General features: G+C 43.9%; 1 protein-coding gene across 1 annotated transcript; it reads right to left on the bottom strand.

Annotated features, from left to right (window-relative positions):
• Positions 1-278: 278 nt before the first annotated feature.
• LOC108922370 (frizzled-9) lies at positions 279-13,691 on the bottom strand. Its single transcript, XM_018732471.2, has 2 exons — positions 13,632-13,691; positions 279-2,622 (listed from the first exon to the last, which is right to left on the bottom strand). Exon 2 carries the CDS (start codon positions 2,553-2,555, stop codon positions 936-938), a length of 1,620 nt encoding a protein of 539 aa, XP_018587987.1. The 5' UTR covers positions 2,556-2,622; positions 13,632-13,691; the 3' UTR covers positions 279-935.
• Between the last annotated feature and the right edge of the window lie 9,703 nt (positions 13,692-23,394).

The following is a 23,394-nucleotide window of genomic DNA, read 5'->3' as shown; positions in this document are numbered from 1 at the left end:
GTACCGTTTCACCAAAAGCGACAAAGGAGTCCTGTCGTAGCGAACGACTCCCTTCCCCAAAATATGTTGTATGTGGGCGGGTTAAATCTCTTATGAATACTTCTATTCATTTACGCTTCTGACAAATTTCCACATTCATCACTAGATGTTACTCAACTTACATAAACTCCATACAGACGGCACATAGTCTGTACGTCGTTTCCAATCCCGCCAATTTCTAAAATTACATTCACAAAACAAAACATTTGCTTTCGTGAAAAATACATAAACCCAAAATGTTACATTTCAAACAATATTTCAATTTATTAAGGCACTGTGTCGCTGCAGTTTCGAAATACTTTAAGGCTTTACACCAAGTGTATACGCAATACATAGAAACGTGAAAAAACAATGTAATGAAATTAAATACAGATACAATAAATATAATTTAACCCTTTAGACATATTTATACATCTTTTATGAAATATTTGTAAGGGGACACCACAACCGTTTTTAAACATCCATGCAAGTTCATATATTTATATATATATACACATATTCATATATATATATATATTTATATATTTATATATTTATATATAGCGTGTGCAAGGACAACTACTTAGATGTGCTGTTCTTGGCCTTCTGGACATCTTCTATAACACAGACTGTTTCTCATTACTTAAATATTGCTTTATCTCATTACTTTATATCCATCTGCAATTTGTTTTCGGTGTGACCTCAACCAGGTATATTCTTTGAGCGGCAGCAGCTCCATGAGCCTGGTTCAATCGGAAAGCAAGAAAAAAAATAAATTCTATCGCTTCCAAGTAGTGCCACCCTGCAGGCGTAGTCCAGCTTTGTAAGTTAAGTCTCTGTATAAAAAAGCAATGTCACTTGTTTGCCTTTCCAGGCCTGCAGCCCGACACATGTAGACAGCCTGCCTATCTGGGGTTTCACACATGTGTGGGGCTGTCTGAGTAGGGGTCTGTTTTGGTCATGTGGAGCACCACGGCCGGTGCTTTGTAGTGACAGTGTGTGCCGCCGCAGCTGACCCCGCTGCAGGGCTTCCTGTTAGTCCTGATGGCCAGCTTCCTGTGACACAGGCCCTGCCAGGTCTGCAGGGTCTTGGAGCTCCAGACCCACACACCACTAGTGATGCCCACAACCAGAGACATGAATATTTTGAGCATGAAGACAGTCACAGCAGGCAGCGAGGATCCCAGAGAACAGTTTTCATTCCTGCGCCCAGGTAATGCCAGGCACTTGCTGGTCAGCCCTCTGTACTTCCAGTAGTCCATGTTGAGCCTTTCGTAGAAGTAGCAGATGATGACACAGGTGGCCGGGACAGTGTATAGGATGGAGTAGATCCCAATCTTGACCATGAGCTTCTCCAGCTTTTCGGTGTTAGTGCCTTCTGTCTTCATGACCTTGCGGATGTGGAAGAGGGCAACGAAGCCAGTCAGGATGAATGATGTGCCAACAACAAGGTAGCAGGAGAGGGGGACAAGGACGAAGCCGGTGAGCGCACCCACATCCATGCTGCCCACGTAGCAGAGGCCAGTCAGCTCATCTCCAGCAACCTTCCTCATGGTTAGGATGACAATGGTCTTCATGGCGGGGATGCCCCAAGCGGCAGTGTGGAAGTAGCTGCTGTGTGCCTCTATGGCCTCGTGGCCCCACTTCTTCCCGGCCGCCAGAAACCACGTGATTGTGAGGATGACCCACCAGATGGAGCTGGCCATGCCGAAGTAGTAAAGAATGAGGAACACAATGGTGCAGCCTGTGCTCTCTAGCCCTTCCTGGATGATGTACAGTTCACCGTTCTCCCGGTCACAAGCGATGTTCTCGGCTCCGGCCACTGAGCGGATGATGAAGGCTACGGAGTAAACGTTGTAGCACATGGACAGGAAGATGATGGGCCTTTCAGGGTACTGGAACCTGTGTGGGTCCAGCAAGAAAGTCAGCACTGTGAAGGCAGTGGAAACAAAGCACAGGGTGGACCACACAGTCATCCAGATGAATGCAAAGTCCTTGTCCTGCCTGGACCAGAAGACGTCCACAGCAGACGAGCAGCGGGGGGCACAAGACTGGCTCTTCTCTACGTACTGGAATTTCTCTGGGTTCTCACAAGAGCCCATGCTGCCAGGGGTACGGCCATTTCCGGGAATTGGCTGGCGAGGCCTGGGGGGCACCGGAAGCATGCCCTCCCCTTTCTTGGTTTCCACCTTCGTGTCATTTTCAGGTGCCTCCATACACAAGGCATTGGGGTCATTCTTGGTCGGAAGACGGGAACAGTCGAGCGAATCGGGCCAGCTGAAGCTGAATTTCTCCATGATGGGGGAGCACTTTTGCCGGGCTTGCTCGCACATGGGACGGCAAGCTGGGATGGAGGTGGAGACCTTGTCGGTGCACATGGGCGCGTAGAGCGAGCAAAGGAAGAAGCGCAGGTGCACGTCGCAGCCGTACTCCACCAGCGGGGCAAACTCGTTCAGCTTGATGGCTGCTTCATTCTGGTCCTCGTGATTCATGAAGTTGGGCATCCTGGTCATGTTGTAGCCAATCCCCTGGCACATGGGGATCACGATGGGCTCGCATTTAGCCTGCCTTCCGCGCTCGATGTCGTACGCTCCGATGTCCAAGCTGGAGTCGGCAATCACAAGTTGGCCCCAAAGGAAAACGACAATCAAATGAAAAGCTCCCATGATAATGGGTATAAACAGAGGTGCCGTGATTACGTGTTTTTTTTTTTTTATTTAAAGAAAATCTAAAAGTAATGTAGAAGTTTCAACAGAGAAATATTCCACGTGAAAAAAAGAAAATTATTTCCCAGTGATATTTATTTTCATTGTCCTCTGAGCCGAGAAAGTGGCAGATGCGACTGTCACCAATCACGTCCTTTGGACTCAAAAGTGAGACAAAGCAAAGCAGAAGAGCGTCCGCGCTGCTTCACTTCGCGATTAATAAGTAATAGAACTGGCTGCGCATTCAAAATGAAACAAGTTTGCCACAAAACTGCAAAAACACGCTGAAGTTCGACCTCTTCATGTTCTGAAAAGAAACTGTGTGAAGAGCAACCGGTCCGCAGAGCTCACGTCACGCCGGCAGCCACCTTCACCGTACGCTTCGTCCCGGCGAGGCGGCGACAGGGACGCGGCGGTTGTGGCCCTGAAATTGCGACCCGAGTCCGACTCCGACTCCGAGTCCGAACGCGGCTGTTAACGGCGAGCGCACCGGCGGCATGGGGAGGAGAGCAGCTGCAGATGGTGCGCCGCTTGCTTCCCCGCGATTCGCGGTAGTAGTCGTGTGGAGCCCCGCCGAGCGAGCGAGCGAGCGAACGAGCTATCCGTCCGTCCCCTCCGTTCGTCCGTCCGTCCGCCGACTGCGCGCTCAGCCGCTCTTACCGTCCGCCGCCGACTCTCCCCGTGTGGGAGGGCGCTGTGTTCGCTCCGCCCGCGCGCGCCCCTTCCACGCCGGGGCTCGTTGTCAGTGACGGTGCGCGTGCGGCTTCGAACCCGAACCAGCGCCGACTTTGTGCTTCGGTAACGAAATCGTGCGCGCACATTCTTAGCGAGTATGCAAATAATGAGGAGTGTTCAAAATGCATGTCAGGAAGGATGGATTTTTTTTTTTTTTGAAGCGAACGGTTTGAGCGAATCAGGAGGGAAGTGCTGTACCTGCGGGTCAAACTGATGCGGTAAAAGTTTTGGCAGAAGACAAAGCAGTGGCGTTTTCTCCGAAAATGCGCAATGGAACGAGTTAAAGTTGATCATGTCTCCAATGCAGGTAATTGTTATCCCCAGTTCAAAACTGAAAAGCAGAACAAATTCAAATTCGTGTAGGCTGTGTGAGGGGATACAATGATGGATGAGAGGACTGAAAATATCAATGCTCGGTGGACACACACACACACACACACACACACACACACACACACACACACACACAGAGTTGGAAACCTCTTGTCCCAGCAAGCCGGAGCCCAACCCCGCAACACAGGGCTCAAGGCTGGAGGGGGAGGGAACACACCCAGGACGGGACATCCGTCCATCGCAAGGCACCCCAAGCGGGACTCAAACCCAAGACTCGCCAGAGAGCAGAACCCGGCCAACCCCGCTGCACCACTGCACCCCCTGTACTCAGTGGAGTAATAACCGATGGAGGCCGGTTCCCCTTCATTAGGGTGTAGTTCTACAGTACCAGTGACATCAGATGGGTGTAAAAAGGCATTTTTACTGCAGAAGAAAATAATAAATCCCCACTGGTACGTGTGGAGATTTAACCTCCTATTGTGTGAAATGTAAAATATTATTATTTGTGTCTCTCCACAGAGATGGATATATGACACACACACAAGTGCAATACTATATGTTCTATAGAGTGCACTTTAAATGGGCTTTATGTTAAAGGTTTATGGTAAGTGAATAAAATGGGAGTTATGCAGAAAGTTGTTCCCATCTAGAGTCTACTAAACATGAAACACAGTTTGATTAGGATGCTCTTCACCTCCAGAATGTCCACATTGTTCCCAGTCATAGCATCAAAATATAAATAATAGCAATGTACCGTACTGCTGAAGTCTTAGCACTTATTATCCCAGTTGGAGCAATTTATAAAACAAAAGTAAATAAATAACGAAGAAACTTTGAAAGGATTTCACTTCTGATGTTATGGGACATTGTTTATCAGATCGGAAAGACCACTCACTCCCCCTCCAACTCATAATGGCACTGATAGTCATCTAGCATAGAAAAGGAAAGAAATTCCAGAGAGAAGGGTAAAAAACTCACCGTGATCTACATAAGTCACTGCCGAAACCTGTGCTTCATATCAAAGCCCTCATTGAATCTAACTTATGATATAGATCTTGAAAATAGCACTGCGTACACATTTATTTAAATTGAGAGCAAAACTAGGTTAGCTTTCTGATGCATTCTGGGCTGATTGGTTTGGCCCAAATATAGTGGTGAGATTTAACTTGGAGGCTGAGACTGTTTTGAACCATTAGGCCCCACAAGGGCTTTGAAGTTTTAGTTGCAGTTCCTTTCCTCGGATTTGAGCTTGAAAACCTTTTGGTAACAGACCCCAGCATACATCATCTGCCACCATTGTAGATGTGACAAGTGGCTGATGCTAACAAACTACATCTGGTCTATATCAGACAGACAGACAGGCGGGCTGACACACGCACAAAGACATTCATGTAAAAGGTTATCCTCGACTGGCCATGACACCTAGGTCCTTGACTTGAAATCAAAATTTTTTAGGTTCATATCTCAAGAGGAGGTTCTTAATCACTTAAGGTGATGCATACATATACCCAGTAAAAATTTAAATGTGCACAGACTTGAGCAAATTTTCCTGCTCTCTCCTTGAGTCCAAGAGACTGCAGATCTGTCTACATTCCTTTACAGATACCGCTAAGAAAAGTTTGAAAGGGTCTGAACCCCAAAAGAACCCAAGAATCAAGTTTGGTCCTGGTCTGCTTTTCAACAAGAATCTCCCACTTGCTCCTCTGTTCCCAGTTCCCATTTTCCATTCCTGCTACAGATCACCGTACCGTGGTTCTCAGTTTAAAGGGGTAACAAAAATAATGAAGGAATTAATAGACTATCATACTGCTAATCCCCAATGTCATCATATGGTACCAGAGCATGGATTACTGTTGACCCTGACTGACTCCCCCACATTGGTTGCCCACACAGTCACATGTGGCCAGGCTTACTAGAATGTACACCTGTTTGTCTGGGATACAACCACTGCCATCCATTGTCATGTAAAGCAGGGTGGTGGGAGATGAGGATGCTCAGATGGCCATTGAAAGGACCCTTTTCCTGTCAGCCTCTCTTTACTGGCAGACCTTTAGGAAACAGGCCTCTCTTTGTCATGCCCACCCCCCCACACACATACTCCTGGATCAAGTCCTCTTTTCTCCAGGGTCAATTTCCTGTCCATATAAAGGAAACAGAAGCCGTCCTGGCCGTGGTCTTTGTTTTGACTGAGGGCTGTTTAAGCAGCACTTGCCCCTGTTGTGCTTCCAGAAGGCTGTGATGAAGGGAACCGTTATTCACCTTCACTGGGTAAACTGGAGGATGAAAAACAGAGATACAAAGCATGGTCTGTTGAAATGTTAGGTTCAAAGTAGTAGCTTACATAAGGACTGTTATAGGTTACCCAAATGCCAAGAATGAAGCTTTGGCTAATTGGCGATGATAGTGAAATGTAGTTCATGGGTTAATTAAAGGGAAAGTGAAAGCAAATATGAGTGTACAAATCGTATGTAGCAGTTTGCATCGCATGACATCATTGCCAATGGCACTTTGAGAAGACCACCACATCACCCATTGCCCTCCTGTGGAAGACCCATTGGGTTCTTTGCATTTCTCAAGTCTGTTATCAGCTTACATCCTGCCAGAGAATACGTTTGTTACTTGTAGGTTAAAATGCAAATGATAGAGAAACTTTAAGGAGAAAGAGTGCTAGACATATGCCAGTGTGGTGTGTAGCATTGCTGGCTTAGAACCCTAAGGTCATAGGTCCAAAGCTCCCCTCTGGCCATAGTACCCTTGAGTAAGGTACTTACCCTAAGTTGTGTCACCAAGAAAAAAAAAAAAATCATCCAGCTCTGAAAATGGATAAGTAATGGGAGGTGTCTAAACATCATAAGTTGCTTTGGAGAAAAGCATCAGACAAATGGAGTATGTGTCACTGCTGGAGAAGCTAGTTCTTCACTGTAAACATTTTTTAACTGAAAAGTTGTTGCCTGTACAGTTGGTCTTCTACTTATGAATTTAACTGGGAAGAAATTGACTAATATCCAATACAAGTGTAATAATAAGAAATTTAAAAAGATGTAAGTTTTACGCTATTTACTTTGAAGTGCAAACAGCAACTCCACATCAACTCAGAGGTGCTACCACAGCGATTACTCAAACCTGGTAGATATAGAAGTCACAGGGTCATCTGCAGCTTGCTCACCTTCTGTTCACTTCTCCACTCTTTTGAAAAACAAAAGGTAGTGCTTATTTTTCACAGTTGCCATCTGTAGGCACATCAGGGGAAATTTTTGAGTACAATTTGAGTTGTTGTGTTAGCTCTCTATATAAAATACTAAACTCTTGTCAAAAAAGTTTGTAACTGTGAAGTTTGTTATTTGAAAGTTTATAATTAGGGGACCCACTGCACTCCTAAAATAAATCTCCTTCACAAAACCTATTTACTGTCTTCACCAACGAGGATGGTCAGTACTCAAATGGCGAATCTGCAATAAAATTTCAATCCATTCCTAACATTATTACCATTCTTCTGTATTCCTCATGTGACAACATAGTATACACATTGTCGTTCTGTCAGGATGGCAGGTAGACAATGTGCAAGAAACCAGCTTCAACCCTGAAACCCTTGATGCCACTAACAGAGTACAGGGCAGCTCCACCAGCCAGGCCTCCGGCACCACCATTCAGTGCAGCTTCCTTCATACTACATGCAAAATGTGGGATGCCAAGGAAAGCACATATTTTTGGGGAACTGAAAACAAATGAAGACTGGGATCAAGGCCTGTGCAAGGGATGCACTCAAGTGACCATGAGTTACTAGTCCTTGAGTTTTCTAGAAACTAAACACCTATGCCTTGCCCCGCCCCCCTCCAGGATTTTGCTCACTTTGTAAGGTTTTGTGTACCTCTGCTATTTATCAGAGCTGAACTTGCCATGTACTATAAACTCACGCTCACTCACAATTTTTACAGGGAGATAGGAAAGACCAACAGGTAGAGAAGGGGAGAGAGGAAGGGCTCTATTAGAAGTATAATAGTACAAAACCAGTGGCTCAGCTCCCTTTCGACATGTTTCCACTGATAGCCTGCAGAAGGCAACTTTGCTTGCCAAGATCATTGAACTGCAGAGGATGCTTGGACCCAAAAAGGCAAATTCTCTACAACAGTCTTATAGTTGTGGATTTTGGACTCAGTCTTGTCTCTGCATGGGGTTTAAGAAACAAACTACTCTAGCTTCCAGGCCTACTGAGCTGGAACTTCACTGGAAAAAGCCAGAGATGTACTACAGTCCGTAGCTCTGTATACAAGATGTTGTTAGTTACGTGCGTTAGCAACATTGTCAGGAATTTCATACCAAATGCAGTTGTAGTAATATATGCAAATGCTAAACCATAGCTGATTTAGAAACTCATTTTTGAAATTCTAAGTGATTTCAGCACTTGACCAGATCCTAGCAGAACTACTGACCCCTTTGTCTTTGCAGATGTTGATTGGCTAAGAGTTGAAAATCCAAGGAAAAGGGTCAAAAAGCATGCATGAAGACCTAAAAATCCGAATGCCACCTGACACTCGCAAACAAGGACATGCGTGCCCCAGCTGGGTTGCAAAAGCAGCAAGGCTGCTGCTGTCTTTGACATATTAAAATAATTCCCCCCACCTACATGGATTGGATTACTAACATGCTAAGCGATCTCTCCGGATGAAGTGAGGATGGATGAAAAGAGTCAGGTGGCTTCCCTCTTGAACTGGTCCACACAGTGACGGGGGGGTAAACATGGGGTGCAAATGATAAACCTTTATGCAGCAACTTGTGTGATGTAAATGTCTGTGTTTAATAATTGTGTGTTTAGAATTGTAGAATAATGGAGAATTAAGAATTTATGTAGCTACTCATGTGAAGTATGGTGGAATGTGACAAATAAACTGTACTCCAGAATCACGTGTCTGCATCCAAGTCTCTTCTTCTGTTGATGTAATGCTCTCATTGTATTTTTCTCCGCGATGTTGGTTTGGTGAAAAACATCTGCTAAATGGATATACGTAAATGGAAACCCGATATCTACATCTTTTTTAGGGTGTGTCACTGCAACAACGTAATTGACCACTCAACGTGAAGGGCCATATTTTGGCTGCTAATGCAACCAAATCTTGACCACAACATCAAGCCTTCTGCGAACTTAATTTCTCTCCAGACCATCTGCCAGCCAGCGTCATACCCACACCTGTTGCAAGGCTTTAACCCGAGCTGGCCCAAACTCCTGTGTGCTAACTATTTTATTTACAAACCTGTTGTGTAACAGTTCATATTACTGCTTTGTTTCTGGGTTGTTTGCTCTGTTCTTTCACCTCACACTGCCCAGTCTCTACCACCAGGCCTTACTAAAAAATCCGAAATCCTTGAATTGACTTCATTTGGACTTTGGATGTAATGAGGCTCTTTCTTTTTATTAGTTCCAGGCAAATGGGACAGCCAATGGACTGCAAGGAATTTATTTAGTGTCCCCTTTCACACAAAAGAAAGAACCCAGTGTAGCTGAAACCTTCGCTTTACAAGGAACATATGTTGGAGCTTGAAGGAGGGGGGTGTCTCGATGGGATCAATGTGCCCTGTTATAAACACACCCCGACGCCAGTGGGCACACAGGGTAGACATACACGCAAGAACAAATGGGCTCTCTTTGCCCAAAAGATCATGCTAAAATTTCTGCCCAGCTCTGTGCTACTTACAGCTGAGCTCCCAACAGTTTTAATCAAACAACGGCCTCATATTACCATTTGGTGTAAGATATTTAGCAGCTGTCAAAAAAATCTTGACTTGTACCCTTTTCTTACAGTTGAGTATTTTGCTAATTCAGTTCAAGATATAGCTTGCATTGAACTGGGTAACAGATAGTGTTGTGGTTAGTCCTACCACCTTTGGACCCAAAGGTTGGCAGTTTGAATCACCTCTCCAGCTCCACTTTCAGCAGAGGGTAACTGCTAGTGTAGTGGTTGGAGCTAGTGCACTTAGACCCCAAGGTTACAAGTTCAATTCTCACCTCTGGCTGTAGTACCCCTAAGCAAGGTACTTCCTGTCAGTTGCCCTAGTAAAGTTACCCACCTCTATAAATGGGCAAGTAACTTACCTACTTCTGGAAAGAAGTGTCAGATAAATGTAGTGAGCAGCATACTTACACTGAATTGCTCTATCAAGACTGTACAACTGGGTAAATAACTGTAGATAGCTTAATGCTATAAGTTACTTCTATGAAAGGCATCAGCTCAATAAATATGTACCTAACTCAACAATCCAATGACAGAGCTTAGCATTAAGGCTTAACCTTGAAACCTCTTCAGTCACAATTTAAGTCCTCTATTCGTTACACATATTTTCAATTTGAAGAGCTTCATTCTAATTTCTTGTGCTGGCTGAAGCAATACCAATCAATCTCTGTAATGTAATGTAATAGTTCAGAAGTGTCTGGCTCAATCTGATTTGAAAAAAATTAAATTTTCTTCCAGGAATATTGTTCTGGACCAGCAGCTACATTTGGAACACTGATGCACCTTAGGCAGGAAGTGAGCTATTGGTTAATGGCCTAGAACTGCGGTGAAAAGCTTGTAGGTTCAAATCCAGGGAGGAATCTGCTGCTGCACTCATGTAACCAGCATAGACTTTTCAGTGTAAAGTGTTGCTTGGATCTGAGCAGCTAATGATTCCTGCCTAAGAATTCGGCTCCAGTTAACGGCAAAGGGCGTTCCCTCGCAGCAGGCATTGTTCTTTGTGAGGTCCCTCTGAGGACATGTTGTGGAAACACCAGAAGAGACATGGATACAGCAAGGCAGAATAAACATAAACATGTCTGACTTGCATGATGCATCTGCTCTAAGAGCAACCCTCAATGGATGCATTTGAGCAGCAACATATTCAGGATGACAATGCAACATGATAAAACCCGCATGGTGTGGCTCAGTATATATGTGTGTGTGAGAGGGGGATGGGGCTGAGGAGTTTAAGGAGCACAGCAACACTTCTTGCCCATCCTTTGCTCAAAGACCCTTTTGATTCCAGCAAGGCCCTATCCATGGATTGCCTTATTTTCTTTGGACCTGAAAGCTCAAGTGCAGCTCCAGGTTCCCAAATTACTGTCACTCAAAAAGCTAGTTTTGTCCTGTCTCCTTTCTCCCCCCTACCCCACCCCACCCCGACCAGTTTCCCAGCAGTCCCTCCTACTGGCCTTCCCCTTTTGTCCTTTCGCTAATGTTCAACCATACATGCACACACAGACACTTCTTACATTTTTCTTCTTTCTTTTGCATAAAGTCTCAGTTTCTTTATTTTCAAAGAAAGCAAAAGATGAGTGTTATGGCCAAGAGTGCAACATATCATTCTTTGTTCTTTAAAATTTGCAGTTGAGAGAAATTATATATAATACACACACACACACACACTTTCTGAACCGCTTGTCCCATACGGGGTTGCGGGGAACCGGAGCCTACCCGGCAACACAGGGCGTAAGGCCGGAGGGGGAAGGGGACACACCCAGGACGGGACGCCAGTCCGTCGCAAGGCACCCCAAGCGGGACTCGAACCCCAGACCCACCGGAGAGCAGGACCCGGTCCAACCCACTGCGCCACCGCTCCCCCGTCTCCATATATAATACAATGCTCTGCATTCAACTGTGACACAAGCCTGGACAGATTACAATGGAAGAAGCGACACTGTCAGTAGGTGGGCTCAGAGCGTGGCTTGGAACATGTTGGAGATTGCGTTGGACTATGATTTGGACCCCTTGTCTACCGGTGGCTTTTTATGAGACCTTAGCAAAGATAGGCTGTGCTGCCAGAACCGGTCCAAGATAAACCTGATATCACCCCCCCATCGCTCAACCCACCTTCATCTGATGGCAAGTGGAGACCCCACCTTGCGTGAATGGATTGCTTTATGGACTGCCTGGCGCCAGGAGCCAGGTGACAGAATGAACATCCTGGGCATAGAACCAGGGGGCCGAGGGCACTTCACTAAGGCGTGCGGGTGGCCAACATTTTACCCCACAATGGAGCTGATACCTCTCCAAGCTTGCATGAAGCCAGAAGTTGAACATTACAAAGATTATAGGGTATCAGATCAAAATATTATCCTGTCATGCAAACCCAGTGAAGCTCCATTTAACACCCCTAGAGGGTACATATCCCATTACACACACTGCTATAAGCTGTTCTCCTCCTGCTGATGCCAGTAAAACCTAATATTATAATTAATCAAATTACGGAAATTAGTATATTATGTACTGTTATTACTGGCACTCATCTTTGAATTAACAGTTCCTTAATATAGGTGTACAAACACAGCATTAACTCACATAGTGCCAAAATAAAGGAGAAAGTGAAAATGCTAATATTTGAATCATGTATTGTTGCCCAAAAGTTGTGTGAAATAAAAATAATGCATATCTATTTGTGACTTTACGGGGTAATTTACTTATTATCTGTTCTTACTGGTGTTTTAGGATCAAGCCAGGCTCCACAAAGTCAATGCTTCTATAGCCTCTAGGTGAATATTATTTCTGAAACATGACACGGTTAAAGAAATCTAGTGAAATGACAACAGGGACAGGTATAATAATTGCCTGGAGTGAACAGGTTCAGATCCAGGAGAACACTACCATTGCATGCTTTTTGAAAGGTACAAAACGTGGAAAAAAGTGACAGTAATGGAAGTGAGAGGGGGAATTTTCAGTTATTAGAGACAGGCCCCTCCTGACAACAGTACTCAACAGCTGTAAGAAATAAACAATGCTCTTCTCATTTGCAGCTAAACCACCCCAGTGCTGTTTGCCTCATAAGTTTTGACATGAAGAGTGAGTCAAGCATGAGGTTCCAGGCCTGTATGTGCATGCTGTGGGACAGAGTTTACTGGCAGCCAGAAAACTCAGTGGACGAATGACCCAACACTGTGGTGATGTCATAAGGGTCCAAATATGACGCTGCACATGATGATGATAATGATGATGATGATGAGAAGATAAGTGTTTGCGGCCCCTTTTCCTGCCACGCTCCATCTGAACAACGATTTAACGATTGTCTAGAAACATGGCAGCCTTGTGTTGTATGTGCAAAGCTGTAGCAGTGCTGTCAGTTCACGTTGCAGACTGGACCCCTGTCCACTCTTTGTGAATGTATTTATATTTATACATGGAGCATACAAAAATATTGAAAAGAGACAGTCAGATTGCCTGGCAGCAAGGAAGCATGATTGCATAAAATTTAATAATGTGAACTGGTTTAACACCTCTCTCTCCTCCTCTTGTCGGTTAGCAAAAAGACCTAAAACAAACTCTTTCTAATGTCACTGGATGTACAGATGGTCACCGATTTATGATGGGGTTATGGTCTGCGAAACCAATCGTAAGTTGAAAATATCATAAATCGAAAATGCATTTAATACACTTAACCTACCAAACATCGTAGCCTAGCAGCATGTGTGCGATGGCTATTAGGGGCTTGCAGCCTTCATGCTGGCCAATTATCTTGAGTTTCTCCTCAAGAGTAACTGCCCTTCTCTTCTTCTTCCCACCAGTAGCAGGAGACACAGGTGGGCATTTCTGTGAGTTTATGGATGCATATAACCCAACCGCGTGACAGACTGGGAGATGCGGATCGTTGCCACTGCCCAGCATCGCGAGAGAGTATCGCACCACATATCACTTTCCCGGGAAAAAAAAAAAAAATCAAAATTCTAAATTCGAAGTACGGTTTCTAGTGAATCTCTAACACCAGCTCATCATCGTAAAATCAAAAATATCATAAGTCGAACCATTGTAAATCACAGACCACCTGTATTTTTTTCTGTCTGAGAAGAATCACAAGACAAGGAAATAAAATGTCAAAACTGACCATATGAGCCATCCAAGAGATTGAGGATTTGGGTATTTTCTCCTCCTTGCATCCAAAATAGCAGAGATGTGTAAAAAGTTTTTTAAAAAAACCCAGAAATTAAGTGGAAAAGAGACATTTATAGATGCACTCTTCGGCTCTCGTCCTGCATGTTCTCTGCCAGCCTCTTGGCGTCACCTTCCTGTTGCTCTGTCGCTTTCCATTCTAGTGCCAGGCGCTGACGTGGCGATGCGCCGACATGAGGAGCCAGTCGTACCATGACGTGCATGCCTATGCATCTTCACTGCCCGTGGCCTACCTTCAGACCTCTCATTTCCCAGAACTAGTTTGAAATACAAACAGTCCAAATTTTTTTTTTTTTTTTTTTTAAAAAAACTGTCTATATCACAGAGAATTGAGAGAAATTCATAAAAAAGCTTAAAATAAAGTCACACAGAAAAAAATGAGCAGTCAAATGTGCTATTAATTACACAGAGGCATTGAGGTATGTCAAGTAAAAACAATGTTATAACCTCCCCCTTACCTGGACCCCTCATGCCCACATATACGAACCCACTAAAAGAAAGCACCCCCATCAGCTTATGTTACTGGCAGGAACTGGATCTCTAAGATAAGCTGATAAATTATCATGCATGGACAGGGTGGTTGATGTGTGAGCAGAAAAAATCTCATCTTTTCACACTTCCTTTTACACTCTCTCATCTGTAATTAGCTGCTACTCAGAATGGCTGACGGAATGTTCTGAGAACACAGAGGAGAGGAAAAGGATATAAAATATGAATCGGTACCTTATGCTAGTTGTTATGAATAGAACATTGATCTGTCGGGGGGGGTGGAGTAGAGTATGGGAGTTTCCATAAATCCATGACCCTGGAGTCACACCAGACTCTTTCATGCCGAAGGAAACTCTTTCATGATTCTTGAGTGCCGGATGGCACCATAGATTGTACTTTCTGCAATGGTTTTGCAGGTCTACAATGGCATAGAGATATGTAGTGGTGCTTCCAGCTCCATCATGCTCTGGGACCTCATCCCAGTTCTGTGGAACTTGACAGGCTGGATACTACAGTGGCTGCATGCTCTGGGCTCAGCTGTGATTATTACTTATACTGAAATGGAGGACACTTTGAATAATCCCCAGACCAAGGTCTGGGAAGGCTGGAGACTTTGAGCACTAGAGGACACTAAGTGGCTGATAGGCATCATCATGGATTAAGAGATATTGGACAAGAGAAAATGTAACATGGATAAAAAAGTGAGGATTTCTTGTGGCAGCTGAACAAAGCCTCAATGCAAAGGAAGCAATAACAGCATCACTCTTATCCAGACGAGTGACTCCAGGAATTTCACAGTTCTGTCAATGAGGCCTTTTAGATTCCTCTACAGGAAACGCTTGGCGTACATTATTCAGGAGACACCCTCCGACCTTTCAATCTCAATAGTTTACAGTTTTACCAAGCAGACAAGCATTTGCATGTACCGTTCAGCTGTGGTGTTCCTCACTTTTGCATGCACTCATGTGTAACTACAAGATGAATTGTCAAGTACTAACAACACAAAGAATGATTCTCCATCATAGACCAGGAGGGAAAAGTGTTGGCAATAAGAACATGGAGGAAACGCTGTAGTTCAGGGCAGATAGTGGTTAAGGGTGACTGAAATGAACCATGCCAGTAGAGGCTCAAAAGAACTTTCTGGTGTATTATCTGAAGAACATTCTGCACCATCACCATCCCTCGAATGGTTAATTTATCCGGGAACTATAAGGCCTCTGGGAACACCACTATTTCACGACGACATTCCTGGTGAAATGAAGCTGTTTGGAATCTTGAAATGAAGGGCAACTGTAGCAAAGGCACATGCCCTCAAACTTCATGATCCTTACCTCAATGCCAGGATGTGTATTTAGCCCTCTGTGGCTTACCTAGCTTGGCAAGACACAACGTCCCATGATGGATGGCAAGAGATTAACAGTGTTTCTGAGCTATTGCCCTCAGCCGCAGGACATCCATAATGGCTTTCATTGGTGGAGAAGAGAGCTAACAAACCCCTGCTGAATCTGAAGAAGTGTGCAAACCAGCCTCCACTGAGGTTGCGCTCGAGTGAGCTCTTAAACTGCCATCTCTAATCAGAGCCAATTCACAGTTACTTATAGCAGATCTAATATTTACACTGGACCGAGTGGCGATTTGGTTAAAATTTCACAGGTCAGACACGGTTGTGTGCTTCTTAATTATTCTGCATAAAAAGTAAGGAAGGACTTTGGCAGAGTATGTACTGTATATCTGTACCTAGGAAAAAGAGATTGCATAAGAAAATTGTGGGAGATATTCTATGCAGAGAATTCTATAATCTGTGGAGAAGTAGCTCAGTTCTAACGAATACTTCAGATCCAGAGGACCCTTAAGGGATTCAAATCAGACCTAAATCCTCTGTACAACTTCCTTCACAGTTTGCATTCAATATCACAGATGCATTTTTAACCAATTACTCAACCAACCAAGCAGCTAGTTTAATGATGAAGGCCCAGTGCATTCTTGGATGGTTTTCATGCACTTACTCAAGATCATCCTATTCAAGAGAACCAAAGCACAAACGGCTGAGCAGAAAAGAGATTCCCTCAGCAACGTCCAACTTGCGTTGCGTGGCTGGATACACCTTGATGTGAGCAGTTTGCCTAGGATACATCTAATTTTGCTTTCCTATGTATTGTTTTTGTGGTGCCACCTTTATGATTCGAAGAAATGCTATGACCGTTGTGGGCTTCTTAATATTTATTACATTTTACTGTGAGCCGGAAGCACTTTTGTTCATCAACAGGATTACCTCTTTGAATCTGCTTTGGCTTCCTTGAGTCTTTCTATATTGACATCATGGCATATGATTATGCTCAATTACAATTTTATATCTACTACTAAATCCACATGGATTACGCATGAAAGAGTGTTAGAGATGCAAATGGGTCTTAACTATATCTTAGCAGATGGATTCATATATTTCATTAATGGAGCCTAATTTCAAATGAATCACTCTTTCTTTGCATTTCCTAGTGTTCTGCAGGAATTCAAGTGCAAGTTTAACCAATCGGCCATAGCAGAGCTGTCTGAAAAAGACACTCGTTCACCATCCGTCACGTGGGCTCGTTCTTGTAGCACACGTGGCGTGTAATGCTGAGCATACACACACACAGGACAACGGAGCCATTTTGTACTCAGCAAGCTCTAAAATAAACTCCTGATGTCCTGTACAGTGGTGAGAGGAAGACTGTTTTACGTGGCTCTGTTCCGTGGCCCGGAGTCTGCGTGGATTCCTGCTCCAGTGGCCCTGCTGTCTGACATGCTAGGGAGGGTGTAGAGCTTCAAGAGACAAAACCACATTGTCTGCACAGCACTAATTATCTGCCCACAAGTTGCCAGGCACAACAGGTGAGAGCAGTCTGAGGGCCGTCAGCGTCCATCAATCTCTTGGCGGCAGCATGAAGGCATCAGGGCTGCCAAGGCTAACTGCCGCAGAGGAAATAGGGGCCATAAAAGCATCTCTTTCAAGAGCACCAAGTTCAGGGTAAAGGGGCTTGAATGAGGTTTGAGTTGGAGGCCTATAGATGTGGCTTTTTATCTACCCACACACACACACACACACACACACACACACACACACACACACACACACACACACAAACTATTCTTTGATCGTTTTCGCCTCAAAGTTAAACCTGCACCCAATATATTTAGGGGACATATTTGTTTGAAATATGAAATGGCGTTGTTTGACTTCTTGTGATTTTAGAGCAGTCCATGAGGAGTCAGTGGGTTGCTACCTTATGTGTTTATTTGCTCCACTCTGAGCTGGATGGAACTGTATTATACTGAATCTGGAATGTGAAATGTGAACAGGTCGTGCACGCAGGAGGGCCCCAAGGCAGCCCCAGTGTGGGAAATGGTCAGGGTGTGTGAAGTTTTATCTAAGGATGACAGGTAAACATCTGGGATGTAAATTGCATTTTGCAAAATGTATTAATAGTCATGATGATGATTCCCCATTACAATTCAAACAGTACATAATCGCCTTGATCTAGTACTATTCAGTTTTACTGCACTTTTTCCAGGAGAGCCCTAGATTGCAGGTTTACCTCCAAGATTTTCACAACCATGTGCCCTTTCTACGTCGGCCCTCACCATTTACCCTGGCTTGGGACTGGCGCTGACTAACTAGTGGCTGGTGCAACTGGCAATTTAGCGTCACCAATTCATCTGAAACACATCTTTGGACAGTGAGAAGAAACCGGAGTACCAGGAGGACACGCACATGAACATGGAGAGAACATGCAAACACCACCTAGACTGAGTATAGATTTAAAGCAGTGTCACTGTGCCAACCCATGGTTGCCATTGTTCAGGTATGGAAATTCACTCAGCACTGCAAATAGAAGAAGAAATCACTGCAAAAATTTGTATCTGAGACACGTATCTCACATTAAAACATTCAGATGACAGGATATGAAGCCACTGGATTGAGATTTCATTCAACCTCTTCCAAGTTTCCTGAGTCAAGCTGGTTTTGGATTACCACACTGTCAAAGGAGGCAATATATTTAATGTAATTAAATTAGAACTCAATCCATTTGAAATGACTGACCTCATGACATGCCACATTACTGTACTAATTTGGAAACCTGAGCAGGTTTAACTAAAGAGAGACCTTACCTCACTCTGCTCAGAGTTACACAGTATACTGTTGCCTTTCAGATGGAGTACTGACATAACTATGATGAATTTGGCTCATCAAGATCCAGCTGGCAGGTATCCCTTGTATACAGCAATATACAGGAAGTGGACAAAATAACAGAAATATCTCACAGTATATTGATATCAAAGACCTCATAAAGAGTATGGTCACCCTTTGCCTTCAGAAGAGCTTGTGTCCTTCTTGAAATCATGTTATACAAGTTCTGAACACTGTGTAGTGAGATATTACACCATTCTGTCACGAAGAAGAGCTTCCAATTTTTTGAAGGATGAAGGAGGTAGAAATCAGTTTTGCAGATCAGATCATCTGGAGGGCTATGGAATGTGTTGGACTTCATCCTGGTGTTTAGTAGTGTTCTTGGGGGCATTAGCATCATAGAATATTGGAACGTCTTGAGGGAACAATGTTTGCACTGTAGGGGGACACCTGGTCCTGTGAAATGGCCTCATACTCCTTTGCCATTATATAAAAAATCATACGACCTATTGACTCCCATGGCTGCCCATAACCACTACAGATCTCCCACCACATCTAACTATTGGGTTGAAGGGATCCTTTGCCTTTCTCCAAATGTAAACCCATGTGGATGTAAGAAATGGGGTGAAAGATCACTTATCAGGCCTTAGTACTTTTTTCCATTGATCAGAGGTTTAAGTTTTGTGCTCCTTCAACCAGGTTATGTGCCTTTCTTTGCTGGCCTTGGACACCAGAAGTTCCTTAACTGCAGCTCTGCCATAAATTCCAGTTTTGTGAAAGTCATGGCATAGTTTTTCTTCAGACTGGATCACAGAGCTGCTGATTCAGTTTTCTGGTAATTTTTGAGAATGTACTTTTGTGACGTTTAGAAACTATCCTGCAAAGTATCCATCACCACTTGCTACCACTTTTTATTGTTGCCAATGCAGTTTTTCCACTTTTGTTATATGTAAGTCATTTTTAAGATCCTTTTGGCAAATTAAATAATTTTGCAGTTTTTGTGACTAAAGCACCTGCAATTCAAGATTTGATTCAGGCCTCTTTGGAACCCTGTTAGTTGTCTCATGTTGCTTTGAAAACTCTCATATAAAAGTACTCTTTTTTTTATACCTCTTTTACTGCTGCCACATACTGCAAACTGTTTAACACCCTAACATGACTCACTTTTCTGGCTGCATTCCTTTACTTGTGATTTAGGTACTTTAAATTTAAACAGCTTTTCCTTTTGGTATTTCTATTATTTTGTCCACTCACTTCATTTAGAACTAATGTTACATACACAATAACAGCTTGTAAGATGTCGTACAAAGCAGTTAAGGCCGTCATAAACAAAAGCCTCTTAATTTTTTTGGCTGCATTTGAAATAATAAACTCATGTGCGAATTTCACTGGTTAGCAACTGAAACCTAGCAGACATACCAGGTACCGCAGGCTACTTTAGGTATTCATAAACTCTATTAAAAAACCCACAAATAATGTTCAGTAATGCTACTAAAAATAACAAGAAAGAAAAATGTCTATAATAACAATGTTAGACTGTATTTCTTTAGGATATTTTCCCCTCAACTATTCAGTAGGTGGGGTAAGGGTGCAGAGGCATGGTGGTGCAATGGGTTTGGCCTGTGCCTGCTCTCTAGTAGATCTGGGGTTCGAGCCCTACTTAGAGTGCCTTGTAGCGGACTGGTGTCCTGTCCTGGGTGCGTCCCCTCCGGCTCGCAGCGACCCCGGTTTCAGTCAGTGTGTGTGCATTCAGTATGTACCCCATTCCTCAACAACAAATAAAATGTATTTAAACACATTCAGAATGAGTCCACTTTTAGGCTGTGTCTTATCCTTCCACTGGCACTTGGCACCCCATTCTGAACCTTCATGGTGATGAAAATGTCTAAGAATTGCTAAAGATTAGATTTAAATTTATTCATTTAGCAGACTGTTTCCGCCAAAGTGACGTACATCTCAGAGAAAAATACAATGAGTGCAATACATCAACAGAAGGAGACTTGGATGCAGAAACGTCACATTCCACCACACTTACCAGTATACAGATAAATTAATTTTTATATCCACGTATTCATAACCAAATTTAAATTTTCTTCTGTGAAATAAAAGTTAAATTCATAAAATTGTATTTTTTCTACAGGAATGTGGGAATAGGTAAGCGATAAGAAATGAACGCTGCTGCAAATCCCCTGTTGCTAGAAGTGAACAGGAAACGGCAGGCAACACAAATCTTGGGTGGTGCGATGTGGATGCCTCTGGGGGTCCCGGCTGTTTCGTGCTAGGAGATTGTGTATCTGTTGGAATGGATCTTGGAATTCACTCATTTGTGATAATGTCAAGGATTAAAGCGCTGGCTCTCAAACCATCCGACCGCAAAACGGAATAGCAAACACTTTCTCCAGTCGTCAAGAAAACAGCAAAGGTGTCTTCCACGTCTTTGGACGCAGCTATACCACGCAGGCGAAAAACCCACTGCCTCCTTTTTTAAAGTTCTTTACTGCCTTTCTTTCAGGAACGTGTAAACATGTTCTTAAACAGGAAAGGCAAGGATCATGCTCTGATAAGGTGAGGATGAAGTTCCATTGAACCTGAGAAGCCTGGAACGGTTTGAGCTGCAGTCAGAGCGTGTCGTTAATATGACGCCTAAATGACTGTGTTGGGAGCTTTGATCTAACAAACCGCTGCCACCTAAATGTTATGGAGCGTGGAGGGACAAGCGCCTGGCGCCATGCCTACGCCTACTGGGGCCTTGCTCAGAACACTGATACCATTCACTGCTGGCTGAAAAAAACATTAAATAAAACATGTTCTAACCGGGCTCATCCGCTTTATATCTTGCCGTGTTTTGTCTTACATTTCTGAAAACTATCATGGGCACAAAGCATTCCGTTACATTTTTCTCACCTACATTGTGGTCATAAACATAAAGAGCATGAACATGCACCAGTATGTGTTAGCGATTAATTGAACTCGAATATCCAACACTGAAACATATTCTAACACAGTAAGTCATAATAATATTTTTAAACCTCAGACATTTATATTTACCCCTTATCAATTATATATGTCTATTAACTTCGTCAGGGGTTGTGGTGGCGCAGTGGGTTGGCCTGGGTTGGACTGGGTCCTGCTCTCCAGTGGGTCTGGGGTTTGAGTCCTGCTTGGGGTGCCTTGTGATGGACTGGCATCCTATCCTGGGTGTATCCCCTCCCCCTCCAGCCTTATGCCCTGTGTTGCTGGGTTAGGCTCCAGCTCCCTGTGACCCATTATGGGACAAGTGGTTCAGACAAGGTGTGTGTGTGTGTATTAACTTCATCTCTGGATCAATAAAATTAGGTTATAAGAGTGGTCACTGACAGAAACTATGGCCATTACATCACTGTACTTTGGGGATATTTAATCAATTTTACTTTATACCAGCGATGGGGGTTGTTGAACATTTTCCCTCTCTTTTTTAAAAAGTTTTAAACACATTTTCTTTCGCCTGCTTACTACACTTTAAGAAACACTAATAATTCGTAAGCCCATCTCCCCCCCCCCATCCTCACCATATTCTACAATGGGACTATCGAGAGCATCCTGAGCAGCTGCACCGCTGCCTGGTTTGGAAATTGCACCCTTTCGAAATGCAAGATGCTGCAGTGGACGGTGAGGACGGCTGAGAAGATCATCGGGGTCTCTCTTCCCCCATCACAGACATTTACATCACACGCTGCATCCGCAAAGCCACCAGCATTGCAGATGACCCAACGCACCTCTCGCACAAACTCGTCACCCTCACGACCAGACTAAGAGTTTCTTCCCTCAAGCATTAGACTCCTCAACACCCAGGGACTGGACTGACACTAACCCACACACACACACACACACACACACACACTCAGCTGAACACTATTCCATGATACTGTAGACCTACTGACCAACTATATTTTTGCTGCTAATTAGTATATTTATACATATAGTATTTATTATTCTATTGTAATATCTTCTGTTTTTTTTTTTTTTACTGTGTTTATTGTTTCTTGTTTAGTAACTACTGTACTGTCTTGTGCCGTTTGCACACGTCTTGCACACGTGTACTTTATGTAGTCCTGTGCAGGTAGCTTTGTGTTGTTTTATGTAGCGCCATGGTCCTGGAGGAACGTTGCTTCGTTTCGCTGTGTACTGTACCAGCTATATATACAGTACAGTATTTGAGAAACTCCATTTTGTTCAAACGCCGCCATCTTGTGGCAGGATCCGCAAGCGCGCGACAGTGTCACTCAGCGGCAATAATGGCGGGAAGTTCAGAGGCGGCAAACTGTTACACCAGACGGATGACAGGAACAGTGAAAACCCGTCGTAGCTGTGGTCTCATTTCTTCAGCCTTCTGAGTACTTACTGGCTAAAGAGGTGACAGGTGAAATTATGTCTTTGAGTGTAATTATTGTGATCTTTTATGCATCAGCATAGGAAATATTACTATACTTCATTACTTCTGCATCTAAATAAACAACCAATAATAAATAGTGTGTAAGGCATTATGAGCAACACATGATACAGATGACACGGAGTTATAAATTAAGTTGGGAAAAGAAGACCACTGTGTGTGTAACTCATCTGGCCAGATCTGCCATGCAATGTTGGTACTACATCTTGTCTCAGTGGTCTTACACACACACACACACACACACACACACACACACACACACACACACACTTTGTCAGGCTGTGGACTGAAGCGACATGTGCCAGCCTGCTTCATCAAGAAGCCATGTTTGCAAAAGATTACAAGGTGCTGAAAAGTGGCCCTGTTGCCCAGAAGGGGTGGTTTTTGATAAGGGCTTTCCTTGAAGGTGACCTGAGTTGGTGTATTGTGGTCGACCACTAGCAGAACCCGCAGAGGCAGTGGTCAGGAGCTTGAGAGATCACCGACACACAAATTCACACACAAGTGCTGACTGACACAGAGCTGTAAGAAAAGGCTGGTCTGACTGCTTGTATAGCCTGGCAAGCAGGATTGGAAGACCCGTGACACTTCCAACTGTTCTGTGGAGGAGCA

Source organism: Scleropages formosus, chromosome 10 (assembly GCF_900964775.1).
Source record: "Scleropages formosus chromosome 10, fSclFor1.1, whole genome shotgun sequence".
NCBI classification, from domain to species: domain Eukaryota; kingdom Metazoa; phylum Chordata; class Actinopteri; order Osteoglossiformes; family Osteoglossidae; genus Scleropages; species Scleropages formosus.
Note: the sequence above shows the minus strand (reverse complement) of the source record. Positions and strands in the feature narration are given on the sequence as shown.